The sequence below is a fragment of the Lampris incognitus genome, chromosome 20 (genome assembly GCF_029633865.1).
Source record: "Lampris incognitus isolate fLamInc1 chromosome 20, fLamInc1.hap2, whole genome shotgun sequence".
NCBI lineage: Eukaryota > Metazoa > Chordata > Actinopteri > Lampriformes > Lampridae > Lampris > Lampris incognitus.
Window position 1 is genome coordinate 3,968,974 of NC_079230.1, and position 22,317 is coordinate 3,991,290.

At 47.7% G+C, this 22,317-nt stretch overlaps 1 protein-coding gene and 1 pseudogene across 1 annotated transcript in view; one reads left to right on the forward strand and one right to left on the reverse strand.

Moving 5' to 3' along the window:
* LOC130130672 (serine/threonine-protein kinase DCLK2-like) overlaps nucleotides 1-4,517 on the forward strand; it is a 41,821-nt pseudogene extending 37,304 nt beyond the window's left edge.
* Nucleotides 4,518-13,805: 9,288 nt separating this feature from the next.
* The window catches only part of LOC130130671 (SH3 domain-containing protein 19-like), a 37,628-nt gene continuing 29,116 nt past the window's right edge, over nucleotides 13,806-22,317 (reverse strand). Inside the window, exons 10-17 of the mRNA XM_056300444.1 lie at nucleotides 20,799-21,090; nucleotides 19,961-20,155; nucleotides 19,765-19,823; nucleotides 19,244-19,503; nucleotides 17,885-17,916; nucleotides 17,451-17,625; nucleotides 17,155-17,249; nucleotides 13,806-16,708 (exon numbers count right to left, since the gene is read on the reverse strand). Coding sequence (XP_056156419.1) covers nucleotides 16,601-16,708; nucleotides 17,155-17,249; nucleotides 17,451-17,625; nucleotides 17,885-17,916; nucleotides 19,244-19,503; nucleotides 19,765-19,823; nucleotides 19,961-20,155; nucleotides 20,799-21,090 — 1,216 coding nt within the window. The 3' untranslated portion in view covers nucleotides 13,806-16,600. The remainder of the gene's footprint in view (nucleotides 16,709-17,154; nucleotides 17,250-17,450; nucleotides 17,626-17,884; nucleotides 17,917-19,243; nucleotides 19,504-19,764; nucleotides 19,824-19,960; nucleotides 20,156-20,798; nucleotides 21,091-22,317) is intronic.

A 22,317-nucleotide genomic window follows, 5' to 3' on the forward strand; every position in this document is an offset into this window, starting at 1 on the left:
ACCTGTCACTCACAGTAACATGTCTGCCAGTGGTAAACCCAACCTGTCACTCACAGTAACACGTCTGCCAGAGGTAAACCCAACCTGTCACTCACAGTAACATGTCTGCCAGAGTTAAACCCAACCTGTCACTCACTGTAACATGTCTGCCAGAGTTAAACCCAACCTGTCACTCACAGTAACATGTCTGCCAGAGGTAAACCCAACCTGTCACTCACAGTAACATGTCTGCCAGAGGTAAACCCAACCTGTCACTCACAGTAACATGTCTGCCAGAGTTAAACCCAACCTGTCACTCATAGTAACATGTCTGCCAGAGGTAAACCCAACCTGTCACTCACTGTAACATGTCTGCCAGAGGTAAACCCAACCTGTCACTCACAGTAACATGTCTGCCAGAGTTAAACCCAACCTGTCACTCACAGTAACATGTCTGCCAGAGGTAAACCCAACCTGTCACTCACAGTAACATGTCTGCCAGAGGTAAACCCAACCTGTCACTCACAGTAACATGTCTGCCAGAGGTAAACTCAGATTTACTACAACAGAAACTGTTCCCTCTGACTGATCGTCACCACACAGGACCACAAATAATCTGATACTTGTGGTGAAACAGTCTGGTCAAGTGACCATTTTGTGTCTCTCACACTGGAAATTAAAGTAGAACTACAGTAAAACCAAGATACTTCAGGAAATGTCATGTTAACATGTTTATTTTCATGGTACTGGAGGACACCAGTGTCACCGACTCACTTTCATTTTACTGTTATTAAACATGTGATTCAGACGTGTTACTGGAACCCTCCAGTCTGATTTATATTCCTGTTGGACGCACACAATATTCCTTACAGTACAAGAGCTGACAGTAGACTGTCTCTCTATGTCTATCTGTGTGTCTGTCGGTCTATGTGTTGGTCTGTGTGTCTTTTGGTCTGTCTGTGTGTGTGTCCAGCGAGAACAATGTCCAGGAGGAGTTGTTTGACCAGATCCTCAGAGGGAAGCTGGAGTTCCCCTCACCTGACTGGGACAACATCAGCCTGCCTGCCAAGGTACGACTCACGGTCTCTCTCTCTCTCTCCGTCTGTCTCTCTCTGTCTCTCTCTCTCTCTCTCTCCGTCTGTCTCTCTCTCTCTCTCTCTCCGTCTGTCTCTCTCTCTCTCTCTCTCCGTCTGTCTCTCTCTATCTCTCTCTCCGTCTGTCTCTCTCTCTCTCCATCTGTATGTGTCTCTCTCTCTCTCTCTCTCTCTCCGTCTGTCTCTCTCTCTCTTGCTCCGTCTGTCTCTTTCCCTCTCTCTGTCTTTGTCTTTCTGTCTCTGCCTGTGAGTGTGTGTGTGTCTCTCTCTCCGTCTGTCTCTTTCACCGTGTCTCTCTCTCTCCATCTGTGTCTGTCTCTCTCTGTCTGTGTCTGTGTGTGTGTCTCTGTTTCTCTCTCTCTGTCTGTCTGTCTCTCTCTGTGTCTCTCCATCTGTGTGTCTCTCTCTCTCTCCGTCTGTCTGTCTGTCTGTCTCTGTCTGTATCTCGCTCTCTCTCTCTGTCTGTCTGTGTGTGTGTGTGTGTGTCTGTGTGTGTGTGAGTGTGTGTGTGTGTGTGAGTGTGGAGAAGCAGAGTGACATCAGCTTCATGGTGTGTGTGTGTGGGGAAGTTTCACCTTCACAGTTTAAATGAAAGTCGGCAGAAACCTGATCAACACGTTGACATCGGTAAATCAGAAGAGCTACAATGTAACTGTCTAGATCGTGTCATGGTAATTGTGATTGTAACTGTTCATGATTGATATGCAGATGAGCGTGAGTTATGTAAATGCGTTCAAGCCCGAGTCACTTACGCTCACATTCTCAGTCTACATGGAGCCAACACAGCTGGTACTGTTCTGTTCTGCCGGTATCGTTTAACACAGTGCTGACAGAGCTTATGTCATTGGTAACTATGACAACACCAGATGTGACCACATATGGGGTGTCCGAGTGGTGTGGCGGTCTATTCCGTTGCCTACCAACACACAGGGATCGCCGGTTTGAATCCCCGTGTTACCTCCGGCTTGGTCGGGCGTCCCTACAGACACAACTGGCAGTGTCTGCAGGTGGGAAGCCGGGTGTGGGTATGTGTCCTGGTCGCTGCACTAGCGCCTCCTCTGGTCTGTCAGGGCACCTGTTCAGGGGGGAGGGGGAACTGGGGGGGAGTAGCGTGATCCTCCCATGTGCTACGTCTCCCTGGTGAAACTCCTCACTGTCAGGTGAAAAGAAGCGGCTGGTGACTCCACATGTATGGGAGGAGGCATGTGGTAGTCTGCAGCCCTCCCCGGGTCAGCAGAGGGGGTGGAGCAGAGACCGGGACGGCTCGGCAGAGTGGGGTGGAGCAGAGACCGGGACGGCTCGGCAGAGTGGGGTGGAGCAGAGACCGGGACGGCTCGGGAGAGTGGGGTGGAGCAGAGACCGGGGCGGCTCGGGAGAGTGGGGTGGAGCAGAGACCGGGACGGCTCGGCAGAGTGGGGTGGAGCAGAGACCGGGACGGCTCGGGAGAGTGGGGTGGAGCAGAGACCGGGACGGCTCGGCAGAGTGGGGTGGAGCAGAGACCGGGACGGCTCGGGAGAGTGGGGTGGAGCAGAGACCGGGGCGGCTCGGCAGAGTGGGGTGGAGCAGAGACCGGGACGGCTCGGGAGAGTGGGGTGGAGCAGAGACCGGGACGGCTCGGGAGAGTGGGGTGGAGCAGAGACCGGGACGGCTCGGCAGAGTGGGGTGGAGCAGAGACCGGGACGGCTCGGCAGAGTGGGGTGGAGCAGAGACCGGGACGGCTCGGGAGAGTGGGGTGGAGCAGAGACCGGGACGGCTCGGGAGAGTGGGGTGGAGCAGAGACCGGGGCGGCTCGGGAGAGTGGGGTGATTGGCCAAATACGATTGGAGAGAAAAAGGGGGGGTGGTGGGGGGGGGATGTGACCACATGTGAAACTGCAGTGACGTGTCTGACCTGACGTCTCATGACCCGTTTCTCAGATGCTGATTGGACAGATGCTGCAGGTCAACGTGGACGCCCGTTACACTGCTGAAGAGGTTTTGTCTCATCCCTGGGTGACGGTGAGCGTGCACACACACACACACACACACACACACACACACACACACACAGCAGATCCTGTGCTGGGTGACACCAGCTGTTAGTAAGCCACATGATCAAATGTGCTTCAGGATGACGTCACACCCGGTTTGCCGATCCTCACCAACAGCACATTAACAAGAATAAAGTTCCACCACCTTCTTTTTTTTTACCCCTCCCCAGTTGTACCCGGCCAATCACCCCCCTCTCCCGAGCCGTCCCGGTCTCTGCCCCACCCCCTCTGAGCCGTCCCGGTCTCTGTTCCACCCCCTCTGAGCCGTCCCGGTCTCTGCTCCACCCCACTCTTCCGAGCCGTCCCGGTCTCTGCCCCACCCCCTCTGAGCCGTCCCGGTCTCTGCTCCACCCCCTCTGAGCCGTCCCAGTCACTGCTCCACCCCCTCTGCTGATCCGGGGAGGGCTGCAGACCACCACATGCCTCCTCCCATACATGTGGAGTCGCCAGCCGCTTCTTTTCACCTGACAGTGAGGAGTTTCCCCAGGGGGACGTAGGGCATGGGAGGATCACGCTATTCCCCCCAGTCCCCCCCCCCCCGAACAGGCTCCCCGACCGACCAGAGGAGGCGCTAGTGCAGCGACCAGGACACATACCCACATCCGGCTTCCCACCCGCAGACACGGCCAGCTGTGTCTGTAGGGACACCCGACCAAGCCGGAGGTAACATGGGGATTCGAACTAGCGAGCCCCGTGTTGGTGGGCAACGGAATAGACCGCCACGCCACCCAAAAACCCAATCGCTTTGATATGTAAAGGGTCAGTGGTTTCTCATATTTCTGTTGTGTGGGTTAAAAAAACATCCCCACCTGTCAGTGCTGTTAGCACAAGTCTGTCTCTGTGTGGGTGGAGCAGTGGTCAGCACGGTCGCCTCACAGCAAGAAGGTCCTTGGTTCGAGCCCCGGGGTAGTCCAACCTTGGGGGTCGTCCCGGGTCGTCCTCTGTGTGGAGTTTGCATGTTCTCCCCGTGTCTGCGTGGGTTTCCTCTGGGGGCGCCGGTTTCCTCCCACAGTCCAAAGACCTGTAGGTCAGGTGACTCGGCCGTACTGAGTCGTCCCTAGGTGTGTGTGTGTGGGGGGGGGGGGTGGACCCTGTGATGGCCTGGTGGCCTGTCCAGGGTGTGTCCCCGCCTGCCGCCCAGTGACTGCTGGGATAGGCTCCAGCATCCCCACGACCCTGAGAGCAGGATAAGCGGTCTGGATAATGGATGAATTAATGAACATGTGTGTGTGTGTGTGTGTGTGTGTGTGTGTGTGTGTGTGTGTGTGTGTGTGTGTGCGTGTGCGTTGTTTCCACAGGATGACCCGAACACCGATGGTACCACTGTGAACAGTACAGATGACCAGCCCACACTGGAAGCTGAACCAGAGGCTCCAGTACTGGAAACCAAACCAGTTCCCTCCCCGCTGGTTTAGGACACCTTTCCTTTGTCCTACCAGACACGACTCCCTCTCCCCTTCCATCGACTCTACCGAAGCCCATGATGCACTGGTCCAGGGCCATGTACTATCTAACTTCCTGGACCTTGTTCCAGTCCTGCTGGTTGTGTCCCATTTCATCTACAAGAGTCCATCATCTCTGGTCTGAAGGACTGGCGCCATCTCACCAAGTCAGCGCTGAAAAGTCCGCTGGCTGATTCAGTTTGGGGCAAATCCCATGTGTCCTTCTGCCTCACGGCACATTCTCACCCGATTCACCCAGGGACGAGTCTCATTCCATCACATGAACGTCCTCAGTCCTAACCTTCAGTCCTCCATTCCACTCGTGCCCATTACTGCACGTTAGTGAGGGAGGCGGGGAAAGTAAAGGCAGGGAGAGGATTTCTGATCATGTTTTGATCCCGAGTGGGGACCCGTGTCCAGCCAGCAGGTGGCGTTTAGGACTTAAAGGTGTTATGTGTGATGCTACCTGAGCGCTGCCCTCCAGTATTCAGACACGTTAACGACAAATCCACATCTAAACAAGACGATCTGATTCCAATAGAAAGGTGGTGACAGACAGCCTGTCAGTAGAACCCAGCTGACTGTCAAGGCTGCTCAGTTCACTGACAGACACCAACAGACCCAGTCAGCCGCTCTGGCGGCTCTGCTTCTAAACGGACAAATCTGACTCGTGTACTTTGTTTTAACCAGTACCACTCACTTCCACCTACTGATATTTACCAGTCACATTATGATATTTACTAGTCACATTATGATATTTACTAGTCACGTTATGACATTTACTAGTCACATTGATATTTACTAGTCACATTATATTTACTAGTCATATTATGATATTTACTAGTCACATTGTTTACTAGTCATATTATATTTACTAGTAATATTATGATATTTATTAGTCATATTATATTTACTAGTCAGTTTACTAGTAATATATTTACTAGTCACATTGTTTACTAGTCATACTTTGACATTTACTAGTCATATGATATTTACTAGTAATATGATATTTGCTAGTCACATTGTTTACTAGTCATATTATATTTACTAGTCACATTGTTTACTAGTCATATTATATTTACTAGTCACATTGTTTACTAGTCATATTATGACATTTACTAGTCATATGATATTTACTAGTCACATTGTTTACTAGTCATATTATATTTACTAGTCGTGATATTTACTAGTCACATTGTTTACTAGTCATATGATATTTGCTAGTCACATTGTTTACTAGTCATATTATGACATTTACTAGTCATATGATATTTACTAGTCACATTGTTTACTAGTCATATTATGTTTACTAGTCATGATATTTACTGGTCACGTTATGGTATTTACTAGTCACATATGTTTACTCAGATTACGCTTCAGGGCATTAGAGATACAACACATAGCACCTTTAAGGAAGCGTCTTCACCTTAACGAAGGAAGTATTTAGGATCCTGCCTCGTGACAGTTTCTCTAACTCGAGTCATCGTTCATCTACACAAGCACTAATCCTAATCAGCCTCTCCTTAGCTTTAATCTGAGGGACACGCTCCATTCCAAATTCATCTCCCCACCTCTCCTTGACGTACTGTAAAGCCTGCGGCTGCTCGCGCCTTTTTATCTGGGCGGAGTTCCAACACCAAGTCCGAGTCTCGAGTTTCTACCTGCAACTTCAGCCGTGGCGCGCCAACCCAAACACCCCTCTCCCTCACCACCAGCCCCTCCTCGGTGGACTTTTAATGGCGGATAAGGCTTGTTGTAAATACTGTAGATACGGTCCTGTGTCTGTGTCTGTGTGAGTCAGTTTTGCAGTAGGGAAACGGTAGCAGCATTTTGAAAAATTAAATATCGATGAAAAGAAAAAAGCAATTTGATCACAGACGTAATCCGTCAGCGTCCCGCAAAAACCTCAGGCCTCCCTGACACAAGGTTTCTGGAAGAAACAAGGGGCTTGTTTTTCTCTCATTATGATGTTGATCCATTTGGATGATTCTGATGACGTTTGTTGGAGTTTGGGGGGTGAAATACTTTGAATCGATAAGTCTGTGAGGTGCCGCAGAAACAAACTGGGAGAATCGGGGTTTCTACTGGGCGCTGAACACATTTAATGAAAGAGTTTTGCCGTTTGGATCAAGAATAACAACGTTGTGTTTGTGGAAATGATCCGACGGGATGAGGAACTCCTTCATTATGCGTCTGTGAACTCTGACCTGGTGGGTCAGCCACCAATCATATCACTCCATCCATTATTCACCCTGTCCGCTGATGTTGCTGGATCTTAAGATTCACTTTGATTACTCCTTCCCATGTGGGTAGGAAGTGTGTGTGTGTGTGTGTGTGTGTGTGTGTGTGTGTGTGTGTCTGTGTGTGTGTGTCTGTGTGTGTGAGTACACGTCCACGTGCATGCTATCCATGCATGTATGTACGTGCGTGTGAGGCTCGTTTTGTTTTGTAAACGTGAAAAGACGAGGCAGATGTCATCTGCATACATGTGTTGCCCTGACCAAGTGTTATGGCCTCACCATGACCTGTGAACTTATTATGACCTTTCCATGGCCTTGTTTGACCTTTGACCTGAGTCGCTGATAGCGAGAGTTTGGTCCTGGCGCTCTGCAGCCTCCATGTTGTTCCCCGGGTTAACATCTGAAATATCGGCCTTCAAGAGTCGAGGCGTTTTGAAGATAACCCTCAAGGTTTGAAATGATCTGAATGTGAATCTGCGTTGTCATGGCTACGTTTACTTTTAAACTGGCCACGGCTGAGCTAGCTGCACTTCCTCCGCGGCGCTCCCGGCTGAAACGGTCATTGCTTAGCAGCGGTAATGGCGCAGGTGTGCGGACATACATGGCAGCCTTCTAATACCAAACTCCCTCACATCAGCGGCTCGCAGCCTTTGACCGTCTATGCCTGCGATGAACCCGGTGAACTTAATCCTTTTGTCTTCGCTTCATACCAAACCACGAGGAGCCTTTTGTTGGTAGTGTTAGCGATACACCTGGGTCACCAGCGGCCCAGATCCTTTCAGTTACTCCGACTGTAGTTTTTAAGCCTGACGCCAATTAAATGCCTGTCTCTCTTCGCTCCTGGTTCTCTCATGCACTACCACCATCTAAATATGGCCGACAGCCACAAGTCACCAAAGAAAAGTCTTCAGTCTGATATACAAGTCAGAAGCCATTAGATGGTAGAGCAGCTGTTATCCGAGCTGCTGGTGCAGTATGTAGTAGTCTGCAACTGTCCACAGCTGCTGCCATTAAACCGTTTCCAAGTTGTCAGTACGTTCTGCACCGGGGTCACCAAAACCTGTTTCGTGTTCAATGTACTCGAAGAATGGAGTGATTTGATTCTGACTGTGACTCTCTTCCTGTCTCGCTCTCTGGGCGCCTCAAGAAAAGGACGACCTGGTGGATGCTAGCAGGCAGACAGAGAAGACACCACGAGGCTAAATACGACAGCAGCACACATACAGCTAACAGCTAAAATCAAGGAAACGCCGAGTCCCTGCAGGTGTGTCAGCTCTATAGGAGGGATGTCACAGACGCTGAGCATGATGGGAAGCTGGCTGGTTCATTATCTTACAGAACGCTCCTGTGTGGAAACACCTGGTCTAAATAGTCTTTGTAGCTCACATTAACTCTGCTGTTGCCTTTCTTTTGGCTGTCAGCTGGTTATCAGCACCAAGTCCAAACAAACCAGGCCAGCGAAATTCAGTTGGTTTCACCGTACCAGGCAGACCGGCCACACCAGGCAGATCGGCCAGACCAGGCAGATCGGCCAGACCCGGCAGATCGGCCACACCAGGCAGATCGGCCAGACCAGGCAGATCAGCCACACCCGGCAGATCGGCCACACCTGGCAGATCGGCCACACCCGGCAGATCGGCCACACCCGGCAGATCGGCCAGACCCGGCAGATCGGCCAGACCAGGCAGATCAGCCACACCCGGCAGACCGGCAACACCCAGCAGATCGGCCAGACCAGGCAGATCGGCCAGACCAGGCAGACCGGCCACACTAGGCAGACTGGCCACACCAGGCAGACCGGCAACACCAGGCAGACCAGCCACACCAGGCAGACCGGCCACACCCGGCTGAAATAACTGAACCCATTTCAAATGTTGTTGGGGCCCAAGGAATGTTTACTAGACCCTTTGTGTGTGTGTGTGTGTGTGTGTGTAAAATCATCTCCCATCATGCCTCATTCTAGACAGGAACTGATTCTTAAGTACAGTAGACAAAAACCAGGCTGGCTTTCCTAAAAGGCATCTTAATCTTAAGGCATGTTTAGCAGATGGGCCAGTTTAGTCTCCATCCAGTCTTCTCAACCACACCCGAGCTACCTGCTGCTAGTCATCCGGCCTTCACGCTGCAGTACTTCACAGTGTCCGACACGACTCCAGGGTTTTCCTCTACATCTGCAGAAGAACATCTGCCATGCGGCACCAAACTGTCTTCCGAGCCTGATGTGTTTCTGCTGCATTTCTCAGACAGTGCTGAGAGCGCCGCGGGTCTCCGACGGCCGACAGTGATCACACGACCATATCGGCCGGCTTTCTACTCGGCACGGCTTTGTGCAAGGCGTGTTAAATGGTTTCCGGGCTCGCAATAACAAGATAAATCCCTCCCCACCGGCTGATTGCATGTGAGTGATGGCAGGCCAGGGGAGGTGCATCTGCGACGGCTAAGATGCCTTTAGGAGACTCAGTCCTGGCTGGTAGGTGACGTGAAATAACAGAAGCCGTGTGTTCAAGACAAGTTTTAGACATGCTTTCATGCTAATGATGACCTGTGACGTGACGTGTGCTGAACAGAAACGTATGTTTGTGGGGAACAGGGTGTGGGCGTGGCAGGAAGTGGATACCCTGGTTTGTATTGAGCAAACCATGCAGTCAACGTGGAAATAAAAGAAAACCCATTGTCATCTTATCAGCAACTTGTCTTCTTGTGAACTGTGGAGTTTATTTTTGCTGCTTTCTGACTGGATGTTACTCACATCAACACACCTACAAAGGACACGCCCCCTACAGCAATCAATATTCATTACTGATCAATATTCATTACTGGTTAATACTCATTACTGCTCAGCAATCAATATTCATTACTGATCAATATTCATTACTGATCAGCAATCAATATTCATTACTGATCACTATTCATTACTGCTCAGCAATCAATACTCATTACTGATCACTATTCATTACTGATCAGCAATCAATATTCATTACTGATCACTATTCATTACTGATCAACTGAAGATGATGATCATCTGGTAACTGTGGAAGGGCTGAACATCCCGTCCTGTTTCAATGTAAATACGACTTCATTTGACTACAACCCCTCTCTCTCCCTCTCTCTCTCTCCATCTCTCTCCGTCTCGCTCTCTGTGTCTCTGTGTGTGTGTGTGTGTGTGTCTCTCTCTGTGTGTGTTGTCTCTGTCTCTCACTGTGTGTCTCTCTCTTTGTGTGTGTGTCTCTGTGTGTGTGTGTGTGTCTCTCTCTCTGTGCAAGTCAGTACAGTTTCCATTCTGTAGCTTTTGAAATTCACAAGGGACAGGCTGTGGTGTGTATAACAGGTTTGTGTTCCCACCTCACTACACACACACACCTTAAACGACAGTCACCAAAAGGAAATGACATCATGGTAACTCATTGGAACAGGAAGTGTTGCATTGAACCTGATCAGACAAAAACCAGACAAATGGTCCTTGAGAGAAACCACTCCGCTGCACCGCTTCCAGAGCTAACACGTGGTTCTTTACATCAGTAACACGTGGTTCTTTACATCGATAACACGTGCTTCTTTACTTCCTTAACACGTGGTTCTTTACATCGGTAACACGTGGTTCTTTACTTCCTTAACACGTGGTTCTTTACATCGATAACACGTGCTTCTTTACTTCCTTAACACGTGGTTCTTTACATCGGTAACACGTGGTTCTTTACTTCAGGAACACGTGGTTCTTTACTTCAGTAACACGTGGTTCTTTACTTCAGTAACACGTGGCTCTTTACTTCGGTAACACGCGGTTGTTTACTTCGGTAACACGCGGTTCTTTACATCGGTAACACGTGGTTCTTTACTTCGGTAACACGTGGTTCTTTACTTCAGTAACACGTGGTTCTTTACATAGATAACACGTGCTTCTTTACATCAGTAACACGTGCTTCTTTACTTCGGTAACACGTGGTTCTTTACTTCAGTAACACGTGATTCTTTACATCAGTAACACGTGGTTCTTTACTTCAGTAACACGTGATTCTTTACCTCAGTAACACGTGGTTCTTTACATCGGTAACACGTGGTTCTTCACATGGTAACACGTGGTTCTTTACATCAGTAACACGTGGTTCTTTACTTCAGTAACACGTGGTTCTTTACATAGATAACACGTGCTTCTTTACATCAGTAACACGTGCTTCTTTACTTCGGTAACACGTGGTTCTTTACTTCAGTAACACGTGGTTCTTTACATCGGTAACACGTGGTTCTTCACATGGTAACACGTGGTTCTTTACATCAGTAACACGTGGTTCTTTACATAGATAACACGTGCTTCTTTACATCAGTAACACGTGCTTCTTTACTTCAGTAACACGTGGTTCTTTACATCGGTAACACGTGGTTCTTTACTTCAGTAACACGCGGTTCTTTACATCAGTAACACGTGGTTCTTTACATCGGTAACACGTGGTTCTTTACTTCAGTAACACGTGGTTCTTTACATCGGTAACACGTGGTTCTTTACTTCAGTAACACGTGGTTCTTTACATCGGTAACACGTGCTTCTTTACATCGGTAACACGTGGTTCTTTACCTCGGTAAACTCTTGCTTTCCATACTCAACTCCAACCTAAACAGAAGTGTAACTCAACAACACGGGGATCAAAGGTTCGAATCCCCGTGTTACCTCTGGCCTGGTCGGGCGTCCCTACAGACACAATTGGCCGTGTCTGCGGGTGGGAAGCCGGATGTGGGTGTGTCCTGGTCACTGCACTAGCGCCTCCTCTGGTCGGTTGGGGCGCCTGTTCGGTGGGGGGGAGGGGGAATTGGGGGAATAGCATGATCCTCCCACGTGCTACGTCCCCCTGGTGAAACTCCTCACTGTCAGGTGAAAAGAAGCGGCTGGTGACTCCACATGTATGGGAGGAGACATGTGGTAGTCTGCAGCCCTCCCCGGATCAGCAGAGGGGGTGGAGCAGAGACCGGGACGGCTCAGAAGAGGAGGGTAACTGGCCAAGTACAACTGGACAACTGGGGAGAAAAACGGAGAAAATCCACAAAAAAAAAAAAAAAAAGAAAAAAAAATTCTTTTTGCAAAACCTCTCATGTTTACCTAGTACACACAACAGCTGCACAACCTCCACACCAGAGCTACACACGTCTACCTACACACCTACACACCAGATGTACACACGTCTACCTACACACCAGAGCTACACACGTGTACCTACACTCCTACACACCAGATGTACACACGTCTACCTACACTCCTACACACCAGAGCTACACACGTCTACCTACACTCCTACACACCAGAGCTACACACGTCTACCTACACACCTACACACCAGATGTACACACGTCTACCTACACACCTACACACCAGATGTACACACGTCTACCTACACACCAGAGCTACACACGTGTACCTACACTCCTACACACCAGAGCTACACACGTCTAACTACACACCAGATCTACACGTCTACCTACACTCCTACACACCAGAGCTACACACGTCTACCTACACACCAGAGCTACACACGTCTACCTACACACCTACACACCAGAGCTACACACGTCTACCTACACACCAGAGCTACACACGTCTACCTACACACCAGATCTACATGTCTACCTACACTCCTACACACCAGAGCTACACACGTCTACCTACACACCAGAGCTACACACGTCTACCTACACACCTACACACCAGAGCTACACACGTCTACCTACACACCAGAGCTACACACGTCTACCTACACACCAGATCTACATGTCTACCTACACACCAGAGCTACACACGTCTACCTCCACACCTACACGCCAGATCTACACACGTCTGCCTACACACCAGATCTACACACGTCCACGTCCTACACAGGATCAAGACTGAAAAAGTGTCCGCTTGTCAACTAAAGATGTAACTTTCCCACAACTTACAACAACCGTGTTATTCAGCATGTGACAGACAGACTCATGGGACTGCACATGATGGTTGATGTATGTGTTACTGTGTGGGTCTGCTGCTGCAGTGTCGATGGTGTGTGTTACTGTGTGGGTCTGCTGCGGCAGTGATGATGGTGTGTGTTACTGTGTGGGTCTGCTGCTGCAGTGATGATGGTGTGTGTTACTGTGTGGCTCTGCTGCTGCAGTGATGATGGTGTGTGTTACTGTGTGGGTCTGCTGCTGCAGTGATGATGGTGTGTGTTACTGTGTGGGTCTGCTGCGGCAGTGATGATGGTGTGTGTTACTGTGTGGGTCTGCTGCTGCAGTGTCGATGGTGTGTGTTACTGTGTGATGGTTGATGGTGTGTGTTACTGTGTGGCTCTGCTGCTGCAGTGTTGATGGTGTGTGTTACTGTGTGGGTCTGCTGCTGCAGTGTCGATGGTGTGTGTTACTGTGTGATGGTTGATGGTGTGTGTTACTGTGTGGCTCTGCTGCTGCAGTGTTGATGGTGTGTGTTACTGTGTGGGTCTGCTGCTGCAGTGTCGATGGTGTGTGTTACTGTGTGGGTTTGCTGCTGCAGTGTCGATGGTGTGTGTTACTGTGTGATGGTTGATGGTGTGTGTTACTGTGTGGGTCTGCTGCTGCAGTGTCGATGGTGTGTGTTACTGTGTGGGTCTGCTGCTGCAGTGTCGATGGTGTGTGTTACTGTGTGATGGTTGATGGTGTGTGTTACTGTGTGGGTCTGCTGCTGCAGTGTCGATGGTGTGTGTTACTGTGTGATGGTTGATGGTGTGTGTTACTGTGTGGGTCTGCTGCTGCAGTGTTGGGTTGGAAAGAACCTGCGTCCACATGTGCCTCCATGCCAGGCCAGGAAACACCACGGCGTTAACATGAACCGTCTGCAGGTGAGATGCCGGGCTGTCCCTCATCATCGCAGCAGGAGCAGAAGGAGGAGGAGGAGGAGGGTCTTCTGAGATGGACGAGCTCTCCTTCAGAAGAAACTCATTAGTATGTAAAAAAAAAAACAGGAAGTCTTTCTAAGGGACAGGAAGTAAAAAGGAACATTTTGAAGATAAAGCCAGAACTAAAATGATTAAAACAACTTGGTGTTTATTTGGGTTAAAAAGCTGCGATACATTAAACCGTTCGTTAAAACTCTTCATTAAACTGTTCATTAAAACTCTTCATCCGTCACGCTGTCCGACACGTAACGAGCAAGTTAAACACGCCACATGTAAGATTCCTTCCTCCACACTGTCTTCAAACTCTGACACAGGCACATTTCAATAAAAACACGTTTCAGAAGAGGGTCTGGAGACTGGACTTCAAAACTCTTCAGACTCAAGTAAAAAAGAGACACTTTTAAGCTAGATAGACCACAGAGTCACTGACTGAATCGCTGCCTTATTCCACTGAGCAAGGCACTGCTGACTTAGTGCAAGTCTCTGGACAGGAGCATAAGGACTACGGTCATTTGCAGGCACCGTGAACCTATCACGAGTCTTCTCACAGTGAGACTCAGAGAAACCATACATGGTCCTCCACCCAAACGAGAAGGAAAACAATTGAATTCTGACGGGTTAAGCCTGCAGATGAAAGATGGAGTGTTTTAACAACAGAAAAAAGACAAGTTCTTCTTCCAGAATAACCAGATAAAATCAACAACAAAAAAAATACAACGGCAGCTCTTTATCAAAAAGAGTTAGCATCGTTCCTCAGGACTGACTTGTCCCAGACTGTCCACATCCAGTCTTTAATACACTAATGTTTCCACACAACACAGTCGCACTCCAGGAAATACTGTGTGAGACTTGACACTGTTCTGGACCCAAAACACCACATCATCCCCCTGCATGTCCACCTCACGCCTGGCCTCTACTGCCTCTTGTACCCCTGTGCTGGTTTTCTAGGAGGACATGCGCTGCTGCTACACATCCTACAGCAAACAGGTTAGCGTGGTTTTAGCATTCAGAGCAGCCAGTGCTACACGTTAAACACACCTCAGCTTTCAGGAAACGAATGTTGCCTTTCAAACAGGGTTTCAATGGTCTCTTAGCAACAGCAGGCTTAGCTCCTACGGAGTTTAGCCAGCTAAACCAGTGGAGACAGGAAGTTTGCGCTACTAGCTAAATCAGTGGAGACAGGAAGTTTGCGCTACTAGCTAAACCAGTGAAGACAGGAAGTTTGCTCTGCTAGCTAATCCAGTGAAGACAGGAAGTTTGCTCTGCTAGCTAAACCAGTGTCGACGGGAAGTTTGCTCTGCTAGCTAAACCAGTGTCGACGGGAAGTTTGCTCTGCTAGCTAAACCAGTGAAGACGGGAAGTTTGCTCTGCTAGCTAAACCAGTGAAGACGGGAAGTTTGCTCTGCTTGCTAAACCAGTAAAGAAAGGAGATTAGTTCTGCTGGCTAATCTTGAAAAGTCATGTGATAAAGGATGTGAACAGCTAAGTGTGCCCACCACCACACCATACTGTCTGTGAATTTTTCTCTATCCAGGCTTTTACTGTAGCAGACATTAAGAAAATACCTCCCTGCTCTTGCTGACACACTACAACCACTATAAAAACACTGAAAAATCAACCGACTTAATGAAAGAGAAATAGAAGTACTGCATTTCACCTCCACAAACATTGAAATGACATTGGAGTAATCTCAGTCACTATGGTAACAGATCAATCACACTGATTCCAGGAAATAACTTGAGTCAGTTACAAAGGTTTCTGTTAACAAGGTGACAATGGCCTATCGCCAAGGCAACATTGGTGGACAGTGTACTCCTTTGTTGCAATGGCAATGTGCCCCCCCCCACCCCCGTGGTGCCTGTGACCTCAAAAGTCATTGGTGTACTTAGCAAGGTTCTCCATATCCAAGGAAACAGCAATTAATGGCTCTTGGCCATTAATAGAAGGCTGGTGTGGTGTTGTTTGTCATCAAGGCAACATCCAAGAAAAACTGTCCCCCAAATAAGGCAACGCTGTCCCCAAGGCTCATTTGTCAACATAGCATAAGTTTAGTGATGTTGCCATGGTAATAGTGAGTAGCGGTGTCAGACATCATGAGGGTTGTGTCAATTGGCTTCTCCATTGCCATGGTAATTTTGGTTGAGGGATGGATATTGCCAATTTTTGTGGCAGGTCCTCCATTTGTCAGGGTGAGAGACGACAGCGACCCACTGAACGATCTCCATGAAGGAAAAAGTTTCTTATCAGTTCATTTAAAAGGTGAAATGTTCAGGTAACACCAGACAACACTGTTGTCCCGGTAACACACTACACATGGCACTTTGGATCACACCATCACCCAAGTGGACCAATTCAGCACATCAAAAAGGAAGTGGGGCTGAATGGAAGACACACTCCTCCCAAAAAAAAAGCCACAGTCCAGGTGCCATTCAGCAAGGCACCAAACCCCCAGACTGCTCCACTGGAGCTTCCAAGTAGAAGTCAGAAAACTGGTCATGCTGGTCATTATGTGTTGGAATGTATGAATGTGAGACAGGGACGGTGCTGAAACAGAGACAGGAGCTTATTCAACCTTCCTGGATGAATGAATGTAAAAAGAAGAATCTCCAGGTCCTTTGCATAGCGTCATCAATACAGGTCTCCATCTGCAAAGCTGTCTTTCTGCAGGTGCATGGCTTGAGTCCGACTACAGCGATATAGCAGGCTATTTATTTGCAGCTGATTTTCAGTTAAGATGAGTTGCCCTGTTCCACATAAAAAAAAGCAAATACCGATAATCCTTTGCAATGGCGGCCATTTTGCATCCCCTCCCTGCAGGGATTATATCTGATCCAAAATGTCTCCGGTTGCATAAGTTTGGACATTGTTCTCCATCACGTTCCCACTCAGTTTGGTTGGGACAATCTGAAGACTGGAGGATTTCCTCTTACAGTAGGGAAATGTAGTTTTTAGGGAGAATTCCACGCTTGCCACCTACAACTCCCATGATCCATTCTTCATCAACAGTCTCCACCTCGGTCACGATATCCCCCAGCTGAGAGACAGAGAGAGAGAGAGAGAGAGAGAGAGAGAGAGAGAGAGAGAGAGAGAGAGAGAGAGAGAGAGAGAGAGAGAGAGAGAGCAGAGAGAGAGAGAGAGAGAGAGAGAGAGAGAGAGAGAGAGAGAGAGAGAGAGAGAGAGAGAGAGAGAGAGAGAGAGAGAGAGAGAGAGAGAGAGAGAGAGAGAGAGAGAGAGAGAGAGAGAGAGAGAGAGAGGGGATGAGGGACGTAGACAAATTTCACATTTTAACTCACATAAAATGAAATAAAACAAATAAGAACCGAAAAATAAAATAATACACAGCAAAACAAAACAAAACACTAGGTTTGTTAGAAGTGGGATAAAATTATATTTGGTCACACTTTTCCCTTTAGACAAGCCTCTCATCATCATGAAATCCTTTCTGGAATATTCACAACACACACACACACACACACACACCTTCAGTGTCAGCTCATCCTCGCTTTCTGCTCGGAAGTCAAACAGAGCCTTGGCCACACCCCTCACCACTGACTGCTGGGCTGAGATTGGCTGAGCTGAAAACAGGAAGAGGAAACGGCCATTTGATGGCTCAGCAGATGTATAAGAGGACTGTTCTGTGTCTGTGTGTGTGTGTGTGTGTGTGTGAGTGTGTGTTTATAGGGCTGCATGTGCCTGTGTTACAGGGTTTTATGTGCATGTGTGTACGTGTGTGCTACTGTTATAGGGTCATGTGTGTGTGTATATGTGTGTGGTACCGTTATGGGGTTGTGTGAAAGCTGCAGGGTAGAGCCCCTCCCTCCCCTCCAGTCTTCCTCTCCTCCACTCAGTGTCTATGTGCTCTGTTACTCTGATCAGCGCCCCCTTCTGGAACGACAGGTCCTCTGCAGTTTGGCCTGGGAAATCAAACAGGGCCACAGCCCACTCCTCTACCTACACACACACACACACACACACACACACACACACACACACACACACACATCTTTTCAAAAGGTGCTGAAATACTCATCTGGTGGAAACACAGACAAGCAAAACTCAAAACAGTCTCACAACCAACCATAAAATCAACACATACACACACACTCACTCACTCACTCACTCACTCACTCACTCACTCACTCACTCACACACACACACACACACACACACACACACACACACACACACACACACACACACACACACTTACCACAGAATGCTGGTCCTGGTCAGAGTTGTGTGCTATAAGGATAAACACACTGAGTTTTAGATCAACAGACAGCATCAGTCATGTAATGTGAGTTTTAGATCAACAGACAGCATCAGTCATGTAATGTGAGTTTTAGATCAACAGACAGCATCAGCCATGTAATGCGAGTTTTAGATCAACAGACAGCATCAGTCATGTAATGTGTTCATACAGGTTAAACTCTGAACTGCTGATTTAACAAGAACACATCCCTCACTCGATACGCTGCAACCTGTGACTCTTCTCCACTAGTTAATGAAGAAAAGTCACACACATCAGCTTTGACTTGGTGTAGTATCAGATGGTACCATCATCACCATCATTATTATTATTATTCGTATTATCATCACTATTATTATTATTAATCATCATTATTATTATCATCACTATTATTATCATCATTATTATTATTATGAATCATCATTATTATTATTATTATTATCATACAGATGTCCTTTAACTTCATGTCATAATACAACATAATAAGCGGGTCCATTCCTTGGGTCTAGGGTTAGAATGAGGTAGAAGTCGATTTGATGATAGTGCCTTTCTTAGAATATGAGATGTTCCAAGTAGTGCGATCTTCTGTACTTCTTGTATTTTGATTATTATTATTATGAATCATCATTATTATTATTATCATCATTATTATTACTATCAGTATTATTATTATCATTACTATCATATCATCATTATTAGTATTATTACTATCGGTATTATTATTATCATTATTATTACTATTATTATCATTACTGGCATTATTATTATTATCATCATCATTATTATTATCAGTATTATTATCATTATTATTACTATCAGTATTATCATTATTATTATTACTATCATCATCATTAGTATTATTACTATTATTATCATCATTATTACTATCATTGTTATTACTGTCATCATTATTATTATTGTTATCATTATCATTATTACTAGCATTATTATTATCATTACCATTATTATTAGTAGCATTATCATTATTATTATCATTATTATAACTATCATTATTATTATTACCACTATTATTATTATTACTACTATCATTATCGTTATTATTACTACTATCATTATCATTATCGTTATTATTATTATTATTACTACTATCATTATCGTTATTATTATTATCATTATTATGAATGACATACAGTTACTGTTGTCTTCATAGTTACTGGGAAAGCTACAGTGAGACTAAGGTCAATGCTGATGGATGGTGGGCGAGGCAGTGTGTGTGTGTGTGTGTGTGTGTGTGTGTGTGTGTGTGTGTGTGTGTGTGTGTGTGTGTGTGTGTGCGCGCACGTGAGGATCCAACCTCACCAGTAGTTTGAATCTCTGAAGTCGTCACTGTTGAGGACGACTTGTCGTCTGTCGTTTCCCCTGACAACGGCGTTGGCTGGGGGAGGGGCTCCATGATCTCGGTGATGTTCAGCGGAAAGATTCCTACCCGCCCGTGGATCTGGCCCCGGCCCCAGTCCTGTCCAATCAGATCTAGGAGAGCGATGGTGTCACCTTGGGAGAAGGTGAGCTCGTCCTCTTCTTCCCCCTCATAGTCAAAGCGAGCGACACACCTAGGACCGCTGCACGCACACACACACACACATTTATAACACACACAAAAAAAAGTCACAAAAATGTTTTTCCATTGAAAACACACTCTAGAATTTAGATTGTGTGTGTTTCAAGTTTATTTGTGATACATGAAAAGTAAGTTTACACTTATTCTTATAATGACGTGTATGTATGTGTATGTGTGTGTGTGTGTGTGTGTGTGGTGTGTGTGTGTGTGTGTGTGTGTGTATGTGTGTGTGGTGTGTGTGTGTGTGTGTGGTGTGTTTTACCTGTCAGGTGTTTTGTCTGACTGTTGTTTCTGGTCAGGAAGTTGGACAGGCAGGATGGACTGCAGAACAAACACCGTTGAAACACAAACACACACAATTATTTCACTCATGCACGCGCACACACACAAAATCACAATTATTTCACTCACTCACACACAAACACACACGCACAAATATCAGGACTACTTGACATTACCTGTGATTCTGACTGGCTGATGGAGTCTTGTTTTGATTGGCTGATGGGATCTAGGCGGGCTTCTGGTTGGATATCCAGGTCAAGGAGACACTGCAATGGGTCAATCACAGGGGTCACAACCGGTGACCCCTTGTTCAACAGAGGCTCCGAGGGGGCGGGGCTTGGGTCATCCACAGCAACCAAGACCTCCTGAGTCTGTCACACAACCAAATGTGGAAAGTCCAAGTCTTTGTACACCACAAAAGGCAAATTAAACTTCTGGTACATTCTGTTTAATTACGCAAACAGTGAGTAAGGGCGTGTCCACAGACTTTTCCATCCATCCAACTTCCAAGCCGCTTATCCCAAACGGGGTTGCGGGATGCTGGAGCCTATCCCAGCAGTCATTGGGCGGCAGGCGGGGAGACACCCTGGACAGGCTGCCAGTCCATCACAGGGCCCACACCCACACACACCCACACCCACACACACACACACACACACACACACACACACACACACAAACATTCATACCTAGCGACAGTTTAGTAAGTCCGAGTCACCTGACCTACATGTGTTTGGACTGTGGGAGGAAACCCACGCAGACACGGGGAGAACATGCAAACTCCACACAGAGGACGACCCGGGACGACCCCCAAAGTTGGACCACCCCGGGGCTCAAACCCAGAACCTTCTTGCTGTGAGGCGACCGCGCTAACCACTGCGCCACCGTGTTGCCCTTCCTCCAGCACTATTGTTTTGTTTTGTTTCTTTTAACTGATAGTTTTCAATAAAGTTGGTAAAAAAGGAACATGGTTACTGCCTGTGTGTGTGTGCGTGTGTGGGTGTGTCCACTTACTGTATAACTATAGAGGGGGTGTCCAGGTTTAGGGCGGGGTGGCAGTGGAGGCCCTCTCTTTGATACCCTTTGAACCTGCATCTGATTAGCTGTTACAGGCAAAGGGGTGGGGCCAATCTTTGGATCAAGAGGTTGATTGGCCACTGGGACGGAAGGGGAGGGGTTGGTTTTAGAGGGAGCCAAGTGGTTGGCTGTCGATGAGGAAGTGGAGTATATGGCGGGTGGGGGAGGTCTACCAGGGATACTTTTAATTGGTGGAGGACGAAGGGGGAGTAACTTAACTGCTGATGGCCTGGGGGGGGGGAGGGAGAGGGAGAGAGAGAGAGAGAGAGAGAGAGAGAGAGAGAGAGAGAGAGAGAGAGAGAGAGAGAGAGAGAGAGAGAGTCAGCTTCAATATAAACTTTACCAGGACTGCTGAGTAGACTTCATACATTAAAAGGTAATGCAACACACTTTACATGAAGTGGAAGCACACACATAAAAAGGTCATGACAACAGAAGAAAATAAATATGTGTATAAATTAAAAGATAAACCTTGACAGGGATGAAGTGATGAAGATATGACAATAATAAAAGAGAATGATGTGAATAAAAAGAAAACAGGTTTTAACAGACGGTGGTTGTAATGGACAGCTATTCTTCCATGTGAATGTGTTCAACTGTGTGACTGCAGACTCATCTCCTGGATCTCCACCTAGCCATGGTGGAGAAGCTTGCATGTACCAGTGACCCCAAGAGCTATGCTGTCTGGAGCTGAGCTCCTGGTAAGGTCACCCAAGGCGAGGGGGAGGTTCCGGACGAAGCACGATCCAAGAAAAACCTCAACAGTGGAACGGGCGTTGGATGTCACAGGTCACAGCGACAGTGAAGGTGGATGATGGCTGCAACAGAGGGTGGTCCTCAATCGTCTTGGTTCTCCATGCCATTGGACTCTGGCCACCCCCTGCCAAGGATCGTGTGGTGGCTGCAGGTGCATCAGCCTCTCCACGTAAAAAGCTGTCATGCACAGGCATCCTCCCACAAGGATCAACCCATAAACATCCAGGGTCAAAGCCCTGTGGCGATCAGGAAGAGCTGACGGGGGCAAGACAGTGAAGTCTAGCAGCCCCTAGCCACAACCTGGCAGACAGGCGGTGGGTGTACAATCAGTCGCATAGTCCTGGGACTGGGGAGGGGAGCTTCTTGGCTGCTGCACCCACGACTGAGCAGCCCTATTTAGGATCCCTTCTACTCACCCCAGTTGGGGAGGGGGCTAGAAAAGGTGCCCTAAACATACCTCATACTTCCTGTCTGGACCACCACATCCAGAGGGATCACCACCATGCGGTCAGAAACAGAAATTTGTATATTTTGGAGCCTGGAAAATACAAACCATCATGAACAATCAATCCACTGAATGACCTGAAGGGTGTGTACTGAGAAGATTACGGATTGATATTGCCGCACTCTCTGAAACCCAACAGGCAAATCAAGGGCGGCTAAAAGAGGAGAAGGGTGGTTACACTGTCTTCTGGAAAGG